The sequence below is a fragment of the Achroia grisella genome, unplaced genomic scaffold (assembly GCF_030625045.1).
Source record: "Achroia grisella isolate CSIRO2021 unplaced genomic scaffold, CSIRO_AGI_Agris_v1 utg784, whole genome shotgun sequence".
NCBI lineage: Eukaryota > Metazoa > Arthropoda > Insecta > Lepidoptera > Pyralidae > Achroia > Achroia grisella.
The window spans coordinates 1,678,756-1,700,382 of NW_026713024.1; the positions used below are offsets into that span (position 1 = coordinate 1,678,756).

Genomic DNA, 21,627 nt, shown 5'->3' on the forward strand with positions numbered 1-21,627 from the left:
CTCGTAATATTAAAAAATTATGCACAATTTTTATGTATAAGTACTATAATTTATTAAATAGTATTTAATGTTAAAAGTTATAGTCCTTAAGTTGCTGTGAATATGAAAACTACAAAAAAAGAAATGAAAATAAATTATCAAATATTTGATTACAGTATTTTATTTATTAAATTTAATTATTATAATACCTATATTTATTATTAAAGTGGTAAACAATGTTTGCAATGACGTAACGTAACGTAGCGTTTTACGGCTCTGGATACAAGTCCTTTTGACCCTTCATGTTTTTATTGCAGTGTTGCCAACTTATTTAGGTTTGGGCCCAAAATAAATAAACCGTTTTAAGTCAATTAATGATTGGCTCTACTAATAAATCTTGGGTGTACTCACTAGAATATAAGTAAAGAGATCTTGATACGCATTTAGTTATAATGTAATTAATATAATTATGTATTTTTCTATTATTTTGTATGTGTAACGATTTTGTGGGGCCCTATATGAATTAGTTCAATTACAAAATAGAGTGTAGTTCATAAATTACCCATATTAATGCTACATTACCTACCGACAGTTTCTTTAGCATGTACTGTGACGTGATGAAGTAAGTATATTTAGTTTTACAGATACGATATATATTCATTGGGCATTTATTTTGATCGAGTAAAATCAATAATTAAATAATTTATTATACAAATATTCTATTACTTAAATGCATAGGTACGTCCGTATATGTATTATTATATTTATCGCTCACACAATTGCATGATATGAAGAAAGTGTATATTAATCTAGACATAGTGCTGAGTTGTTATAACACTCAACTACTTATAAACCGTTATAAGTAATTGAGTGTTTAGTTCTATTATGAAAATAACTAATATCTAATACTTTTTTTGACTTGCATAAAAAACTAAATATTTAAACATTAAATAAAGCATACAATTTGCAATGGCTACGATTACAAATACATTTAATGGCACGTGAGAAATATAACACTAAGAAATAACGTAGAGTATTCAAAGTTAATTAATTAACAGGGTTATAAGTTAAAGAACATTGGTCATTTAACTTACTAAGACAGATTTATTAAGTCAGAACAATAAACGCATTTAAGAATAGTCAAAATAATTAACGAAACATTATAATAAAATTTATATTATATATTAAAAAAACCTACGAAATGTTCTGAAAATTACGGGTAATTTATAAGAACAACTATGTAATTTTGTCACTAATGTAATGAATATATCCATTAAGTAACTTAATTGCAATCGTTTTTATTTGAAACAAATTAAATTTAAAAATTTGTTCACCATCATAATTATTGTCATTGTCCTTATCCCATTATTTGGGTTCGGCACATTTCAAATTGTTACTATTAGGTACAAATCAGCTAGAATCCAAACTTTTTTTTTAGTATAGCATTTAATTTTTTTTACTAGTCTTTACATAACGATAAAAACATACAATATAATGGATAAATGGGTTTAGGATCTTGTTGGGATCCGGGTTTCATGTCATAATTCGAAAGAGAACTGCATCACTGATGTTGAGAATCGGGGGAGCGGAACCTCTTAACCAGTATAGTAAATATGTTAGATTGTCTAGAGATATTGGATATCATTGCACTGCTTCGGAACCAGTGTATATATGAATTGTTGAAAACATATTTACTTTACAACGCAATTTGTATCTAAAACTGGTTAATATGAACTTTATTGCACTATTAAATAGGTACATTATTGAGGTACATATATTAAATACATTATTGCAGTATGTTAAACACAATATTAACAAAGGACTTATCTCTAAAAGAGAGCCTATCCAGTCAACATTACGCAAGTTTTTACAAAGTTTATAAATCCGATTAAAATACTAAACATATCATAAGAGTCTGTAATAAACCTACATGAAAAAATATACTTGGCTTAAAAAAAGTTTTTAACCACATTATTACTTGTTATACTTACAGCTAAAGTTTCAGATGCGGTCACAAGTATCCAGAAATCTTTGGAACATCACATCCAGCTGTTCCGATTTTGTTGAATCATTTTGCTGGTTTTGATGGTTCCTCCTGCAACAATATGAGAGTAAACATCAGAGGAATGGATGATAATGGAGTGGTGCATCCATCTGTGCTAAGGGTATACTCTGGCAGGACACCAGTGGAATATGATTAATATTGGGATGAAGTCAGGTCAGGTAGCCCAGCGTGACAAATTCACCAGGAGGGGGAAGGGAATTGTTAGTAATGTGGACTGATGACACCACTATGCTATATATATATATGATGCTAGCAATGTAACATGTCAGACCATGTACCATGTCCCCCTTGGAAATCATCGTGATACATTCCCGGTGAATTTGTCACGATGGGCTAACTGACCTGACCTCATATTCATCTTATAATCCGCCACTGGTATGAATTTACCACGATGAGCTACCTGACCTGACCTCATATTCATCTTATCATCCTCCACTGGTATGAATTTACCACGATGGGCTAACTGACCTGACCTCATATTCATCTTATCATCCTCCACTGGTATGAATTTACCACGATGAGCTAACTGACCTGACCTCATATTCATCTTATCATCCTCCACTAGTATGAATTTACCACGATGAACTAACTAACCTGACCTCATATTCATCTTATCATCCTCCACTGGTATGAATTTACCACGATGGGCTAACTGCCCTGACCTCATATTCATCTTATCATCCTCCACTGGTATGAATTTACCACGATGAACTAACTGACCTGACCTCAATTCATCTTATCATCCTCCACTGGTATGAATTTACCACGATGAACTAACTGACCTGACCTCATATTCGTCTTATCATCCTCCACTGGTATGAATTTACCACGATGAGCTAACTGACCTGACCTCATATTCATCTTATCATCCTCCACTGGTATGAATTTACCACGATGGGCTAACTGCCCTGACCTCATATTCATCTTATCATCCTCCACTGGTATGAATTTACCACGATGAACTAACTGACCTGACCTCATATTCGTCTTATCATCCTCCACTGGTATGAATTTACCACGATGAGCTAACTGACCTGACCTCATATTCATCTTATCATCCTCCACTGGTATGAATTTACCACGATGGGCTAACTGCCCTGACCTCATATTCATCTTATCATCCTCCACTGGTATGAATTTACCACGATGAACTAACTGACCTGACCTCATATTCATCTTATCATCCTCCACTGGTATGAATTTACCACGATGGGCTAACTGACCTGACTTCATGGTAGTCCTATCATCCTCCACTGATGCCCCGACAGCGTAAACTGCTAGCGCAGGCGGGTTTACCATACGATTATCATTCATTAAAAATAACCAGGAATTGATTTATCTATATATTTTATGACATCCTTGTTTATTAGCCAGGTGCTAGCATTACATTTACATGCCAAATAGCTCAGTTACTGTAAACCAATCAATGTTTTGTGGAGAAAATATTATTATTTTTATAACATTTTTTCCATTTCACTTACACAGAAGAAAATCTAAATTACTTAAATTAAATGTACATCTAATAACATACTTACATAAATCAAATTTACATTGCATCACATACGTATTATGTAAAAACTATCACAACACTGAACTTTATTGTTATATAAATAGAGTTCGTTTCCAATAACCAGTACACATATATACGATGTATCATAAAAAATTTAATAAAACTCACTATTTGACACGAAAAGAAGGAAAGAAAAAGATAAGTAAGAATGAATGAATCAAAAGATGCACCGGTCTGCGCTAACGCAAACTCTGGTGAGGCACCAATAGAGGATGATAGAATGAAGTGAATGAAGGATGTCACTTGGAACTAAACAAGGTAGTACAAAATATTAAACTTGATTACGATGATACCATCTCTACAATATAATGTCACTTGGAACTAAACATCATTCTCAAGTTTCATATTTTGTACACACTAGTACAAAATATTAAACTTGAGAATGAAGGTGATACAATCTACACCAATATTCAGTGTGAACTGAAAAATGGGTTTAACAGTGCGTTGTTAGTGGTCATAAAGCACGCATTGTTTCACGGGGAACTCCCTTTCATATGTCTCTATTACACAGAAATCATTACATAATATAAAACAACGTCGCTGTCGCTGTCTGTCCGTCCCTATGTATGCTTAAATCTTTAAAACTACGGAACGGATTTTAAAGAGATTTTTTTTTAATGCTACGTTTACATTCAGCCGCTTCCCCTGCCACTCGCGCTACCGGAAATATGCCAGGCGATAACTGAGCGAGAGGGCTGAATGTAAAAAAACGCTGCCACTCGCGCTGCCAGTCCTTCAGAAAAAAGATTTAAATGTCAAATAAAACAGTTCCTTTGAAAAAAGCTTACTATAAAATTGAAGAATTCGTTAACGATAATAATGTTTTTATAGAAAAACTTTAAATCCATAGCACTGAGAATATTATCTGATTACATTAATAATGAGTGCGTAGCGACTTCTATGTTGATTATCGCATGCCTCTTACTTGTTATACTGTAATTATTTATATAAAAAAAAACATCTATTAAAAAGAGCAACACACAAGTTTCTTGCTCATTTTTCTTGTGATGAATCTGCATTCCGAATTAGTGGTAGAATCAAAATATGACTATTCAAAAGTGCTTGTAATGAGTTTATTTGAATAAAGATTATTTCTATTTCTATTTGACTCGCACACGAAAAACCCACAATAGAGGGAGCGCCGGGCAGCAGGAGTGGCAGCGCCAATGGCATTGGAAGTGTTTACACTCTCGCGCTGCTCACTTCCCTGCCCACTCGGGCTGAGTGTAAATTGGGCATAATATATAGAGTGATTCTAGAGGAAGGTTTATGTATATAACACATGTACATCCATGCGAAGCCGGGGCGAGTAGCTAGTAACATATATGTCAAGATATAGATACGAGTATCTTATCCTACTAATCTTACTAATATCACAGATAAGATAATTGCTAATATTATTAAAGCGAAGATTTGTAACTGTAGATGGTTATTGTACTCTTTCACGCAAAAACAACTTAACGGATTTTAATGAAACTTAACAGTAATATAGCTTATACACCAGATACAAACACATAGCCGAAATATTTATAATGATACACATCAAGTGTGATGAAGAGGAAGTTGCGCAGGTCAGCTAGTCGTAAATATGTATACTCGTATTACACAATTTTTTTTTGTGCTACTCTAATACTGTTGGCCGCAGCTGGCCTTTACAGCTTCACCGGACGTTATGGGGCGAGTGCAGATGACACTCCAAACCCGCGGAAGGACTTATGGAGCGGCTGAAAGCCAACTCCTGCCTGACGGATACGAGTTTAGTCTGAGGGCACCACAAGGGGAACCCCTTGTGGTGCCTTGTGGACCTCAGCTCAACCCGTCGTAATGTTGTCCCCGTTTGAATTGGACGGGGGATCGATCGGAGGGGTAGTTACTAAAATTATAAATGCGAAAGTTTGTATGAATGGATGTTTATTATTCTTTCACGAAAACTCTACTGAATAGTTTTGAATGCAACTTTACAATAATATAGCTCATACATCAGAAGAACACATAGGCTATAGTTTATAAAGATATTGTGTGAATTGTTCAAAATATAACTATAAGTCAAACATAGATAAGATAATATTACATAATCTCAAGTAGGAAAGAAATTTGCAAGCTATTTTATAGAAGGAACATCTAAATCAGTGATTCCCAAAGTGGTCTATATCGACCCCCAGAGGTCTATGACAAACTACAAGAGTCTACGATAGCGGTCATCTTGTTTTTACTTTATGTTTTTAACACTAAACTTTACTACAGTTAGAAATTTACAAAAATCAATACCAGGTAAGAATGCCCCCCCCCCCCCATTCTACCCAAAACCGAAAAATATGGAAAAGGGTCTACAACACAAAAAACCTCTGATCTAAATAATGCGACCGAACGCGCTAAAAACATAGCTTGTTGAATTAACAACTTACTTTAAGTCAAGGACACAAGAAGATAAAGCATACAATACTAACTTGTAATAGTCCTCGCACTCCTCCATTGTGACGTCGCTGGTGACCAGCCGGGAACCGAACCCGCTGCCAAACGACGAGTAACGTTGCTGTGAAGCAAATATTAATGTAATAAGTATCTAACACTGTTATGCCCGATACTTATAACGTATCCACAATCCAAGATCGCTGCCAATCTTTTCTATTCTATTTGTCACTCGATAAGCATCGATTTCTAGATCGACCGTTCCCTCCCGCCGTTCTGTTTTACGCAAAACGTTAATACAATTTGCGTAACACAGAACAGCGGCCGCTACTCACATTTCTCTATTTTATTATTAATCTGCAAGCAAGCAAGGCATAAAGCCTTAGCTAAAGCATCCAAATATTTTGCATTAAATCAAACTACGCAGATAACATTCTGTATAGTGTTCTGTTAATTTCATGGTAGTAAGTTACCTGCAAATGTTTAGAGAAGGTCTGCTCCGAGACCAGAACGGAGGTAAGGCGTAAAACCTTAGCTAACGCATCCACGTGTTTTGCATTCAATAAAAACTATGCCAATACGCTTTCTGTGTAGAATACAGTCAATTTCATGGAAATAAATTACCTGCAAGTGTTTAGAGAACGTCTGCTCCGAGGCCAGAGCGGAGGCAAGGCGTAACGCCTTAGCTAACGCATCTACGTATTTTGCATGCGAGGCGAGCATTTCTCGCGGCGAGCATTCCCGCGCTCGTAACTGCAAATTCACACCTCCCGGTGGAATGCCCTGATAATCAAAATTTTAGTAAGGATGGGTCCAACCGTTTAGCACACCGCTTTATTTCCGATACTCACGAATTCATTTGTAAAACATTGTTATTCATGAGTATGATTGTTTGTATCAGTCTGGGTATTTTTTATGTAGGTATATTATGCATATACTATACTAGCTACTTGCCCTGGCTTCGCACGGATGTACATGTATTACATATATAAACCTTCCTCTAGAATCACTCTATCTATTTAAAAAAAAACCGCTTCAAAATCCATTGCGTAGTTTTAAAGATTTAAGCATTGTCCCTATGGGACAGACAGCGACAGCGACTTTGTTTTATACTATGTGATTTACAAAAAAAATGTATTTGTAACAATTGTCTACTACTTGGGACATGATTGCGCTGTGTGAATTGTTCCTGTGTTCTTATTATTTTTTTTATTTTAACTTTGAACGAGGTTTGATCAATCTTTACTTTTTGTACAATATGATTTGATTTTTTATACCGCGTGCTAGGCAAAAAGTTTTTATCGCCATAGGCAGTCGTTTCTCGGAAATTTCTTTTTATTTCTGGATTTACCTGATCGATCACACATTTCATCATGAGCGTAAAGGTTTTGCTGTCGTACTGGTCTATATCATTTGTTATTACCACGCCGCCCAGCATGTTGTATCTAAAAGCATATTTATTATTTATTAAAGATGTAAACATTATATAGTATAAAATTTTAAGCTTTTTGCCTAGAAATTAGGAAAGATATGAGTATGGCAACATTACAGTCAAAATTATATATTCTGTTTCCACTCATGAACTTCTTGTACCCCATTTTATTAAGAGTACAAATAGCCAATTATTTTCTGCAATTACCTTCTGTATTACTTTCATATTTCTAGTCATAGATAAAAAACTAGTGTCCCTAAACTTTTAATATTTCTGTCAACCCTCGGCACCCTTCCATTAGTTTACGTCACCACATAACTTACATTTAAGTTCAGTGTCAAGTCAGTCCACCTTACGACTCCGCGTTGAGTGTACGCGTTACTATTAGGCCATGTACACCATGTACACCATGTAGACCATGTACACTATCAAATAAAATTACTATTGTACAATAAATAGTTCAATTATTACACCTGTAACATATACTCACAACCTTCATACTACAATAAATAAATATATTATGTAGCGACACCTCATCACATCATATATAACGTTACAGTGATGAGGTGGTAATAAAATTGTATTAATCGAATAAACCGATTATCTTGTGCAATCTATCGAAATAGTAATTTAGTAACAAACTACAAAAATTTATATGTAACTTACACATTTGCCATACACATATGATGTCCAGGCATTGTGCAGACTTTGTAAAAGCGATCCAAATTGTAACTCTTGAGTAAGTACAAACAACTTGTCACGTCCCACATGTACATATTTACCAGTTCATTTTCCCGCCGATTTCGGTGTTGCCATAACCAACCGTTATTTCTACCTAAATGGCAGTTATAATACGGCATTAGTAACAATTGACATCTGTAGTTCAATCTATCCTTATATTCGGCTGTAATTTTCAATAGTTTGGCAAACAATTTAATTTCTCTGGCGACATCGGATTGAAATATGACATCGTAGCCTTCTCTATAGGGCCACAGAAGGAAACATTCAGCGTTTAAACGTTGTGATACTTCAAGGCATTTTTTAATCTGTGTCGCAGCTTGGGTGAAGGTAGTGGCATCGTTACTCGTGAAGGCGCCAGAAATATATCTAGAGAAACAAAAACCAAAATAATCTGAAATGTATACATACTCGTAGTGATATTATTTCCGAGAAAGATGATAATAAAACACGTATGAAGTCAGGTCAATTAGAAGTGGACATAGAGGACATATTATTTCACGCGCGTTCAGAAACGTGATTTTGCGCGGGAAAGCCAGTACGCTATTTTTTTTTGTTCACTCATTCGCGCGTATATTTCATGTCATAACATTTTCTTTTAAATTTTATTTCATAGATTTTATTTTCTAGAGACACGTTAATATTTCTTAATTATTAATAGCTTTAGAATTATGTTTTTGCTCCATGGTCATTTGCGCCATTTTGAAATATTTATTTTTAAAAAAATTTAATTCACGCTCGATAGAAATACGTGATAATGTGTAATCTAACGGCGCGCGCAGTCTTTCTAATTTTCTTTGTCTACATTTACATACGCATTCTTTCCTACTTGATAGCCTATTCAGGCATGAAAGAACATACTTGTAAAGGCAGGCATTGACCTGACTGTGCAAATTCTTAGTAAGAGGCCAAGTGCAAACAGTAGGAACCTCTTATGAACAATCGGATGGTGATTGTTCATAACGGGTTCATACTGTATGCATTGTTCTCCTATGACTAATACTGCGACAGGCCTTATTTCCTTGTTTATATAAGATATAAATTATATATAAATTTATTTATTTACTTAATACAGAAAACATATGTACTAATTTACTGAAGAAACGATGATATTCACAGAAGTATAAAACTGTGTTACGAATATCGACGCCCTCCACCTAGTATATATAATTCCAAAAACTAAATATAAATAGAGATATGATTACAAATTTTATTATGTGTTGACTGTTCATCTAACTAACTAAGTCTGACTAGGGGAAGGGGATTGTTAGTAATGTGGATTGATAACCCCATTGCTAGCAATGTACCATGTCAGGTCGACCTCCACGCGGTTCCTCCTGGAAACCATCGTGTTAAATTCTTGGTGAATTTGCACGATGGGCTAACTGACCTGACCTCATGCTCATCTTATCATCCTCCACTGGTGCCCCGCCAGCGTAGACCGTTAGCGCAGGCGGGTGCACCATTCCATTAACAACCCTCAAAAAAAAAAACTAAGTCTGACTAAGTTCATCCGATAACGCATTTAGTCGTAAAACGCAAGAAAGAGATAGATAGACAGTCAGACTTTCGAATCAGTACAGAGCAAAAACAGTCACTTCACCTTGTATGCGAATGTAAATCTGGCGCTAACCACAGCAATTTAACGTGATATCGTTGGATCAAATCCTGCACGTACTCCAAAATATCGTCCCATAACACTCGGTTCTCCTCCCAGCTGTCTGTCATTGGGATTAGATCGGTATCGAAAGCTGTCCAGTATTTTACACCGAGTTTATTGCAAAAATCGAAGAACGCTTTAATACAACGCTTGTAGTTGTCGATGGAGTGCGAACCGTCATCCCAAGCATGGTGTGGCTTACCGTAATTGTTATGACCTAAAACAATTATACTATTAATCCATATAAATAGCGTAAAATCGAAAGTATTCACAGAGCAAGAAAGATTGTTTTTTTTAATTGAGGATTTTGGGCTATTGTCAGATGCTATGACATGTAGCACTGCGACTTGCATAATCTATTGTGCTTGCCCTTTTCCAAAGTTCGCTACCTAGACCCGACAGGGACCAGAATTGAAGGATATTCTTAGGAGCGATGGTTTATATCTCCTCGGGATAGAGTGTAAAGTTTCCAAAGAAATATTTCGTTTATTCATGAGTGGGCTAGAACCATGTAGGATGACTGTTTGTTACATGATTGTGATTTCATGGAAAATCGCGGCTAAGCGGCTAAAATTCGCGGCTAAGCGGCTAAAATAAAGAAAAAAAAAATTGTCGCTCCCGTAAATTTTTTTTCTTTATCTATATCTCGCGATGGGTTCACTAAACCTTTCGCAGATGTGTTGTAGAAACCTGTTGACGACAGAGAGAAAATAGTGACCATTTCTATTATATATACGTCACCATTACTCCGGAACTCGGTGAGGGAGACACTGTATTTCACCCAGTCCTCCATTGGCCTGGAGTGCACCCGCTCAGAGCTGTTGTAGTAGCGGTAGGCACTTGTGTCCGATAACGATGCCATATTGTTGTACTCCATTTTGTCTATGCCTAAGAATAAAATAAATAATATTAGAAATACTAGCTACTCGCCCCGGCTTCGCACGGGTGTATACGTATTATATATATATATATATATATATATATATAAAGCTTCCCGTAGAATCACTCCATCTACAAAAAAAGTGCTTCAAAATCCGTTGCGTACATACATAGGGACAGACAGCGACAGCGACTTTATTCTATACTATGTAATGCGACGACCTTGGTGGTCTAGCGGTCCAGCACACCGCTTTACGTCCGATGGTCGCGGCTTCGATTCCTCGCACGGCACAAACATTTCTATTAATTAATAAGTATGATTGTTTGTATCGATCTGGGTATTTTCTATGTATAATATGTATGTAGGTATTTACGAAAAAAAAATATCTACGTATTTGTATCTAGTGCCCATGAAATTTTATTATTATTATTATTAATGATTATGATACCCGAAGTGTTTTGTAACTACTGAATTCCGAAGATAGTTCTAAAGAAATGTACCGCAACAGTTCAATATTTAAAATTGTGACTTAAGTTGCATATATTAAAATATCAAAATGGTTCAATACAAAGGTTAGAAAAGAAAATTCTTTATTTAAATAAACTTACATTTAAGTACTTTTGTATAGTCATAACTTATTTAATCTACCGCTCATTCGGAAAGCTGTCTCATCGTAAGAAAAACGACTTGACTTTCGGTGGTGTGTTAAGTTATATTTACCTTGAAAATAATCATTGTCAGCCCTCCCTTCTCGCTTCTGCCTCTTCGCCCCAGGTTGGTTGTACCCCGTAGACATACCACCACACCTATCAACTGTAGTGACCGTTAATGTAATGGCAGACAGATACCACCACACCTCTCAACTGTAGTGACCGTTAATGTAATGGTAGACAGATATAACAGCGGCCGCAGTCCGACCTCTATTATATAAAATCACATGAAAAGAATAACCGGACCGTAACATGATGTTTTTGTTTATAACCTGTTAAATACGAGTGTTGGGTAACACTGGTATATCATTCAGATTCAGTTTGACCTCGGTGGTCTAGCGGTTTAGTACGCTGCTTTACCGATGGTAGCGGGTTCGATTCCTCGCACGGTACAAACACTTGTATTCATGAATTTGTTTGTTTTTATCGGTTTGTGTATTTTTTAGTTATGGATGATAATGGAATGATGCACCCGCCTGCGCAACGGTTTACGCTAGCGGGGCACCAGTGGAGGAGGACAAGATGAGCATGATGTCAGGTCAGCCCAAGGTTATATATGTATATATAAAAAAAATGTCCATACATGTGCATGTATATACATGCATATGGATGGACATTTTTTTTTATTGGTGATAATGGAATGTTGCAGCCGTCTGCGCTAACGGTTTACGATGGCGGGGCACCAGTGGAGGATGACAAGAGCATGAGGTCAGGTCAGCTAGCTCATCGTGACAAATTCACGAAGAATTTATCACGATGGTTTCCAGGGGGAACCGCGTGGTATATTGCTGGCACTGAGATCATCAGTGTAACAATCCTAGCAATCAATAATAACAATCCTTTCCCCCCAGCCCATGGTGGTAAATTCACCATAAATTTATCACGATGGTTTCCAGGGGGACCACGTGGAGGTCAACCTGATATGGTACATTGATAGCAACGGGGTAATTAGTCCACATTACTAACAATCTCCTTCCCTACGATCTGGGTGTTAGCTATGTATATTATGTATTTACAAAAAAATCCAAGTATTTATATCAGTTGTCTAGTACCACAAGCTCTGCTTATCGTGGAACTAGGTGGCGCTGTGTAATTTGTCCATTATTGTTTATTTATTTATTTATATAGGCTACGGTTACCCCGAACCATCAAGTACGTCAGCCAGGGCTTCCAGTTACATAAAAAAAACAAATTTTCTTACAAATATATTTACTATCGCTACATAAATATCCAAATAACTCTTAACAATAATGCAAACAGTAACACAAATATTGGTATAGGCACTGACACTTTATCTGTCCTCGTAGCATAGACACCGGACACTTCTCCTTTCTTTAACGGCGCCGTCAACCCCGCCATCTTGGGTTTGTCTATTGGCTCTCCGACCATAGAGAATTTCGTGGCGTTCGTTATTTGAACTGTGACCATTTTGCCCATATATTTATCGTCTTTGGGCACTAATACTTGTTCGTAAAACTCGTTGTGCGCGACGTAATAATTTTTGTCGTGGGATATATCTGTTACAAGTACATCTTGTGTTTGGCCCAGTTTATGTCCGTACGGTTCGTATGAGCGGAACAGCTCTGATAGTATTTTGGTCCGCCTCTTCACTTCTTGGCCTGGTACCTTAAACAACAAACAGAAATAATCTTTATTCAAATAAACTTAATATAAGAACTTTTGAATAGTCATATTTTGTTTTATTCTACCACATATTCAGAACGCAGACTCGTTACAAAAAGCATGTGCATGAAACATGCGTATTGGTCTTTTAAATAAATGTTGTTTTAAGTAAAATCGCATTAACAAGGATTACGCATGCGATAGAATTTATAATTTTTATTTGAAGGAAAATAAAAATAACAATACATTTATATTTATGCCGTTCTACCAATAGTACCAAAGGTTTTAAACAGTAAACAGTTAAAAAAATATTGAAAATATAAGAGAACAGAACAGAATCTGGGTTATATATTAATATTTAATTTTAATAAATATTGTTCTTATTTCATTATTCATATAATAAATGTTATTCTATTCTATTTCCAGCTATAGGTTATTTTTTTTTTTAATTTCTTTGTATATCTGTTTGTTGCCTTTTCACGACTAAACACACAGACGACAGGTGAGTTTAGTCTGAAGCCATGATAGCATACGCTAGGGATTCGAACCTCGGCTCAGGCTGTCGTAATTTCGATCCCCGATTGAATTATACGTATATAAACTATTATATCTTAACATTATTTCAATTTCGGGTCTCGATTAGACGGGTTTTTTTTTTATGGATGTTAATGGAATCGCTAACGGTTTACGCTGGCGGGGTACAAGTGGAGGATAAGATGATCATGAGGTCAAGTCAGTTGGCTCATCGTGACAAATTCATCAGGAATTTATCATGATGGTTTGCAGGGGAACCACGTGGAAGTCAACCTGACATGGTGCGTTACTGTAATGAGGTTATTAGTCCATATTACAAACAATCCCCATTACAGGGGATTACCCTGTGACAATGGTGATGGTAACAGTAAAAATAAAGGTATATCTCTCACCCTGGTCATCTTGGCTGCAGGGGTGCCGGGCCTGGGGAAGAACTGGTTGATGAACAGCGACGGGAAACGGTACTTGTCGCATAAAGACATTGTCTGCTCGAAATCCTGTTCCGTCTCGGTCGGGAATCCGCAGATTATGTCGGTCGCGATGGTCATGCTGGGTACCCTGAATAATACATATCTTTACTAGCTGTGCCCGCGGTTTCGCGTGAAACTTTCATATATAAATTTCAATAAAATATATAGCCTATATGACGACCTCGGTGGTCTAGCGGTCAAGCACACCGCTTTGCGACCGATGATCGCGGGTTCGATTCCTCGCACGGCACAAACATTTGTATTCATGAGTATGATTGTTTGTATCGGTCTGGGTGTTTTCTATGTATAATATGTATGTATTTACAAAAAGAAATATCTATGTATATGTATCAGTTATCCAGTACCCATAACACAAGCTCTAGATAGCTTAACTTGGGTCTAGATGGCTCTGAATTGTCCTGAGATTATTATTATTATTATTATATGTTGTTCTGACGTATTATTACATAGCATAAAACAAAGTAAAAGGGACAGACAGACAGCGACAGCGCTGTCTGTCTGTCCCTATGTATGCTTAAGTTTTTAAAACTACGCAACGGATTTTGAAGCGGTTTTTTTTAAATAGGTAGAGTGATTCAAGAGGAAGGTCTATATATATAATACACTAGCTACTCGCCCCGGCTTCGCACGGGTGTACTTGTATTATATATATAAACCTTCGTCTTCGACACTATATCTATTTAAAAAAAACCGCTTCAAAATCCGTTGCGTAGTTTTAAAGATTTAAGCATCCATACGGACGAACAGACAGCGACTGCGACTTTGTTTTATACTATATAAAATGATGTACAACAATAAGGAAGTAAAAAATAAAGAAACAACAATTTACAAATGATCATAACTCAACTGTAATGCTGGAAATATAGTTTCCAGCGCTGATATTGAGTTGTAATCAATAATATCATATAATAATAGACTTTTATATATACTTCTCTCTGAGGAAGTCTACAACTCTCTCGAAATCTGCCCTGGTGTACTCCCGCTTCATGTCTGCCAGCACCTGGTCACTGCCAGACTGCACCGGAACGTGTAGGAACCTGTATGAAGGGTAGAAGTTATTCGTAATGGGTACTAATATAATATTTAAGGACAAATCACACAGCGCCATCTAGTCCCAAGCTAAGTAGAGCTTGTATTTTTTGGCTACTAGACAAATGATATAAATACATATATATTTTTTTATTGTAAATACATACTTAATATATAATAGAAAATACCCAGACCGATACAAAAGATCATACTCATCAATAGCCTTGCCAGACGTCCCGTATTTCCCGGGACGTCCCATATTTTAGGTTTAGTTTAAAATGTCCCGGCGGGACTTGGTCCTGTATTCGAATCATGCCCCGTTTTGTATTATTAAATCGATCAATTTACGCTAGACAATTTATCTTTTAATAATTTGTCCGGGATAAAAAACTAAATTCTCGTATTTTTTTACCTATTAAAGAGTTTGCCCCTTATAGGCTGAAAAAATCTGACAACTTTACTCATGACTACAAATGTTTGTACTGTGCGAGAAATCGAACCCGCGATCATCGGAAAAAAACGGTGTCCTTAACCAACCGATAGACCACCGAGGCAATCAATATTATATTTAATACGAAAATAACTTGTAACTCAATGAACCAAGTACTCCAAACAAAACCTTATCGTAAGCAGTCGATCAGGAATCATTAACTTTTTTAGTCAGTTACAGTATAGACTTACTTGTAAACCCTTGGATGATGCATGATCTTTGCAACTTGTTCGAGGTGCTCTAGAATGTATGGTGGATTCGTCATGCCCAGCCGCAGCCTGCAACCCTCAGGGATCACTTCCACCAGCCTCCACAGCAGCTCAGGGAGAGATGAACCAATGTCTCTACCGTATGTTCCTAAAAATAATGATAACCAACATTTTAACAGAGTGAAACAGTAAACAATAGAATGTAACAATTTTCTTATCACATAAAAATGCATATTATTTGGACGACTTGAATAGGAGGATATATGAATTTCTATTGCATCATATTCTACATGAGCACTTGCCCTTTAACCTACACCCGGGTCATAAGTCCCGGGAACTGATCGGAGTTTCCCTCTCAGCCACACGATGAATAGAATAGAATAGAATAGAATAGAAAATCATTTATTCAAATAAACTTAATTTAAGCACTTTTGAATAGTCAACATTTTTTTTAATCTACCGCTTATTCGGAAAGCTGTCTCATCACAAGAAGAATAAGCAAGAAACTTGTGTGTTGCTCTTTTAAACAATCCTTGTAAGTTCACATTTAATAAGTCGAAACGTGTGAATACAAACTACCAACCAGCACTAATTTATTTAGGCTCAAATATAAAAACACAATAAGATTAAATCAGTCGTAGTGATAAGAGCAAACCAGTCCCTACAAGCAGCACTCGTTCACGAGTATGACGGATGAGCCAGCCATCACTGCGCTCGACCATATTTTAGGGAGCCCAACGACCCGGCCCACCACGCCACCACATGTCTGGACATTTTAGTGAGCATGACTATATTCACTCGACCACGTCACAGCTACAAAAATTACTATATGCTATGGATAGACTCGATATCCACACGGTGAATCCACGGAATGCTAAGTTCGTGTTAATTCCTTCGTCCAGTGTTAATACGCGTATAAAAAAATTGTTTCACCGTTTCTTATTATGCTTTTTTTTATTTGTTTACATAACACTAGCTACCCACCCTGGCTTCGCACGGGTGTACATGTATTATACATATAAACCTTCCTCTTGAATCACTCTATCAATTAAATAAACCGCTTCAAAATCTATTGCATAGTTTTAAAGATTTAAGCATATATAGGGACGGACAGACAGCAACAACGACATTATTTTATACTATGTAAGGACATTTAAAAAGGAGCAATATTGAAGTACAAAAAAGAAAAAATATGAACAGTTGAAGTTACTTCAGGGAAATTAAATGGCAGAAAAATATCTAATACAATATGAGGCCCTGATAACCTAATTTTTTTTATTGGTTTGTTTGGGCTATTGACAGATGTTTGTAGCACCTGTAGCACTGCGACCTACATAGATCTATTGTGCTCGCCCTATTTCAAATTCGCTATATTAAATATTTCGTTTATACATGAGTGGGCTACAACCATATAGGATGTGTAGTGGCGTTTCCTCTCCTGTTTGGAACTGGCGTTCCTCTTCAGGGCAGATTCTGCCACTAAAGATTTTTGTCGTGATAACCTAAACTATGTATTCTTTTACTAAATCTATGACACATATCAAAACAAAACAGGAATTGTACATATTTAACAGCCTCGGTGGTCTATTGGTCTAGCACACCGCTTTACGACCGGTCGCGGGTACGATTCCTCGCACGGTGCAAACATTTGTATTTATGCATGATTCTTTGTATAGATCTGGGTGTTTTCTTTTATATAATGTATGTATTTACAAAAAAAAATATCTAAGTATTTATATCAGTTGTCTAGTACCCATAACATAAGCTCTACTTACCCTGGGACTAGACCATCCAGACTGAGTGAATAGTCCAGGGTTTAAAAAAAATGCAATATAGTTTCCAACACTAAGGAACTAACCTGTATCCTCACTAGTAAGCCATATCTCGCAGACACCTTCTTTGAATGACTGTCGGGCTCTCTCCACAATCTCCTCTGGGGGATAGCTGCCCAGTTCTCCCCTGGCATGCTTCGTCTTACAGTAGGTGCACTGGTTGAGGCACCCTGTGTTGATGGGGATGATCTCTATGAGAGGGTTCTTCCGTACTTTGGGGAGGAGTAAGGACGCCCCACCTGCTTTCCGACCTTCCTCAGTTTTCCTCTGACCAAATAATCTGACTGTGTGTCCTGTAAAAAGTTATAAAGTAAGTATTAGCTATGAGTATTGATTAAGGAACTCACTGTATATTATCCTATGTATATTGTGAAACAACAGTGACAATATGTATATATTATGTAATATATTGTCACCTTTGTTTCACAATATACATACGACGACCTCAGTGGTCTAGTGATCTAGCACACCGCTTTACGACCGGTCACGGGTTCTTATTTAAGCGATTAAGCTTGTTGGAACTTCGTTTACTAAATTTATGTCTGTCCATACAACAGGCATGAATATTTTATATTTAGAAATGTCTATGTTTATGAAATTACATGTTGTGAGCCTTTTACTTTTAACAATTATATATGTATTTTACTTTTGTATTTCACTATATTCATTACTAGCTACTCGCCCCGGCTTCGCATGGGTGTACATGTATTATATATATAAACCTTCCTCTTGAATCATTGTATCTATTAAAAAACGCTTCAAAATCCGTGGCGTGACGGACGTGACGCGTGACGGACAGACAGCGACAGCGACTTTGTTTTATACTATGTAGTGACTATTGCCCATTTAATTTTGTAGGAGTACAAAGCTTACCTTTGAGTGTTTCCTCTACAATCTCCACAATCCTATCGATTTGTTGAACGCCAACCACGCTGAGCCCCTGCAGGTAACCGGCGCGGGGAGCGCCCTGCGGCACGCACCCTGCCACCACCACATGTATGCCTCTACTGCGGCCCAGCTCCACTTCATTTCTATAAAATGTATTTAAATGTATTTAATTATTAATTAACAACGGACTCAAAATGCAATACTCAGCTTAGTCTCCACCCTAATGAGCTAGCTCAGAGATTATTACAGGAATAATTTTATGGCAAATAATAGTATTTACCTCTCTTGACGTTTCAATTAGGTTGCACTAGCCGTGGTCACGAGCTAACTGGAGTTACAGGGATGTTAATATAGATAGGTGACAGCAGTTTTTTCATCTACCATCACTAGATTGTTCAACGATAGTTCGCGCACTCACGGTATCGGTACACTTATTCACTGTTGATGCTACTGAACTTTGCTTGAATTTATGTAGCTCTCTCTTATCTATACATATAAATAAACTTGGAGTGTCTGTTTGTAATATTGACATAAACGTTTTTTACTGCATGCATATGAATATAAAAAAGGTACATACACCAAAATAACATTTTTTACAATTTTTGTCTGTATGTCTGTCGGTCTGTTTGTTCCGGCTAATCTCTGAAATGGCTGGACCGATTTTGACGGGACTGTTTTTGGCAAGTAATTAATGTTATAAGGAGTAACTTAAGCTACTTTTATTTTAGAAAAAATCGTTAATTTTAGAAATATAAAGTTAAATTCCACGCATACGAAGTCGCGGGAACAGCTAGTATATATATATATATATATATAATATAATATAATATTAGCATTCCACACTCCTTCTCTATATAAATTATAAGTGTGTGAAGCTTCATACAGAAGTATGAAACCCTTTTCTACCGTCTCCCATACGCAAATAAAAAGGGGTACAATACCCCTTTTTCATAAAAAGGGGTACAAAATTTCTGCTTCACATATTAATATTAGAATTAGACAGAAAGAAAAGAATTTTTTTTTTATATTTGAACATACTTGAAGTGGTCTTCCGAAGGACTTTTCACAGTACAAGAGTTGAGCAGCCACAGCTGTGCCTGCCACTTGTCTTCTGTGAGCGGGTACCCGTGCGCCGCCAGCAGGCCCGCCATGTACTCCGAGTCGGAGTTGTTGTGAGCACAGCCCCATGTCTTCACATATATTGTTTGAGTGCCTGTAATTTTATTATTATAATAATTATACTTGTACATATATATTTTTTGTGGACGATAATGAAATGGTGCAACTGCTTGTGCTAACGGTTTATGCTGGTGGCATGAAGGCATGAAGGTCCACCAGTGGAGGACGATATGATGAATATGAAGTCAGGTCAGTTAGCCCATTGTGACAAATTCACTAAGAATTTATCACGATGGTTTCTAGGAAGAACCGCATGGTAGACAACCTACATGGTACATTGTTAGTAATGGCATTATTAGTTCCCATTACAAACAATCCCCTTACCCCACACTTGTGCATATTAAGATTTTAAACAAAGTGGATTTTAAGCATCACATATGTCTTTATCAAAAAGGAGGGTGACAGAATAAAAAGTGTCAGTAATATATGGAATTGTCTGTTGTTGAGGTTTTTTTTATGGATGTTAATGGAATAGTCCACCCGCCTGCGCTATCAGTTTACGCTGGCGGGGCACCAGTGGAGGATGACAAGATGAGCATGAGGTCAGGTCAGTTAGCCCAACATGATAAATTCACCATGAATTTATCACGATGGTTTCCAGGGGGAACCGCGTGGAGGTCAACCTGACATAGTACATTGCTAGTAATGGGGTCATGAGTCCACATTACTAACAATCCCCTTTCCCCCTGTTGTTGAGGTTTGGCAGAAGTTGGAGGAGCCTTTTACCCGAGGGGCGACATAATAAGAAAAAAAAATAACCAAAAGAAATAATTATAGGTTTGAAAAATATGTGTTATGTGGATGTTAAGGCTATAATAATAATAAAATGGAATTGTCTAACAATTAATCATTATATAAAACAGAAAGCGGTTCGTGGGCACTGATGGATAATGAATAACCTAGTGTTTATATAGTATATAAAGATTATTAATATAAAATATATAATACTATTAATTCGTTTAACTATAAGTAAGCTGTTATGTCTTGTAGTTGTTAAGTAGAACAAGTAAAAACAGATTTCATCTATTTTTAGGTTACAAATACCTGGAACAACACTTTCCAGTATAACCTTTTCGACGGGTTCGGTAGTTTTCACTTCCCGTTTTTTCGTCCTAGCATTCACATTCTTTCTGCTCGAATATCTTTCTTTCGGTGTTATGTCCTGAGACGATATTAAATCTTCAATATCGTCAATAATTTCAGTACTGGCATTTTTATTCAAAGCACAATTTGTGATAATATTTACCACAGACAAGACAAACTTCACTTGATTGACAGCACACTGACAGCACAATACTTCAAATTCAGACAGCCATACTGACAAATCAATTTTTTTTTCTGTTTATCTTCTAAAGGAAAGGCAAAGGAAACTATACCCATACAACCATGACGATCCGATAATTCGATAATTACTAGATTGACATATATATTATATTAACGTACTTACAGGTAAGGAAAACAAGCTCTTCTGCCTATTCTTCTTCTGTTCTCTTCTATTCTTCTGTTAATAAAATTATACAGGGAGTTATGCTATGACTACGAATAAGACTTATTGTCATTGTATTGGTTCAACATAACTATTACTAAAATAATATGGGAAAAAGTAAAATTAACACCTTTAAGTTGGAGGCTCTGATATTAAAACCTGTCTAGTTGTCTACAGCCATCAAATATCTAATAAAGAATATTCAAAATTAAATATATCAGTTTGATGTACTTAGAATAATATCTGTCTCCATAAATTTCTTACAGTTCTCTTCTGTATAGTTCTAAGTATAAAATAGTTTTAGCTAGGATTAGAAGGAGTTGATAGTCTTATAAATACTCCTGCACAGCACAATTCGTATCCAGCAAAGTAAGTAAATGATAAAATAGAATAAACCAGAGCTGTCCAAATAGCCCACAGATT

The 21,627-nt window shown here is 36.4% G+C and overlaps 2 protein-coding genes across 2 annotated transcripts; both read right to left on the reverse strand.

Annotated features, from left to right (window-relative positions):
• Positions 1 to 1,980: 1,980 nt before the first annotated feature.
• On the reverse strand, positions 1,981 to 11,529 carry LOC131851555 (xylose isomerase-like). Its single transcript, XM_059202065.1, has 8 exons — positions 11,454 to 11,529; positions 10,595 to 10,741; positions 9,797 to 10,070; positions 8,122 to 8,562; positions 7,375 to 7,468; positions 6,648 to 6,806; positions 6,062 to 6,147; positions 1,981 to 2,074 (listed from the first exon to the last, which is right to left on the reverse strand). Exons 1-8 carry the CDS (start codon positions 11,527 to 11,529, stop codon positions 1,981 to 1,983), a joined length of 1,371 nt encoding a protein of 456 aa, XP_059058048.1.
• Positions 11,530 to 12,644: 1,115 nt separating this feature from the next.
• LOC131851516 (threonylcarbamoyladenosine tRNA methylthiotransferase) lies at positions 12,645 to 21,106 on the reverse strand. The gene is made up of 9 exons (XM_059202024.1): positions 21,095 to 21,106; positions 20,763 to 21,000; positions 19,578 to 19,752; positions 18,525 to 18,682; positions 17,678 to 17,944; positions 15,802 to 15,967; positions 15,021 to 15,128; positions 13,993 to 14,158; positions 12,645 to 13,069 (listed from the first exon to the last, which is right to left on the reverse strand). The coding sequence occupies exons 1-9, from the start codon at positions 21,104 to 21,106 to the stop codon at positions 12,662 to 12,664; spliced, it is 1,698 nt and encodes a 565-aa protein (XP_059058007.1). The 3' UTR covers positions 12,645 to 12,661.
• Between the last annotated feature and the right edge of the window lie 521 nt (positions 21,107 to 21,627).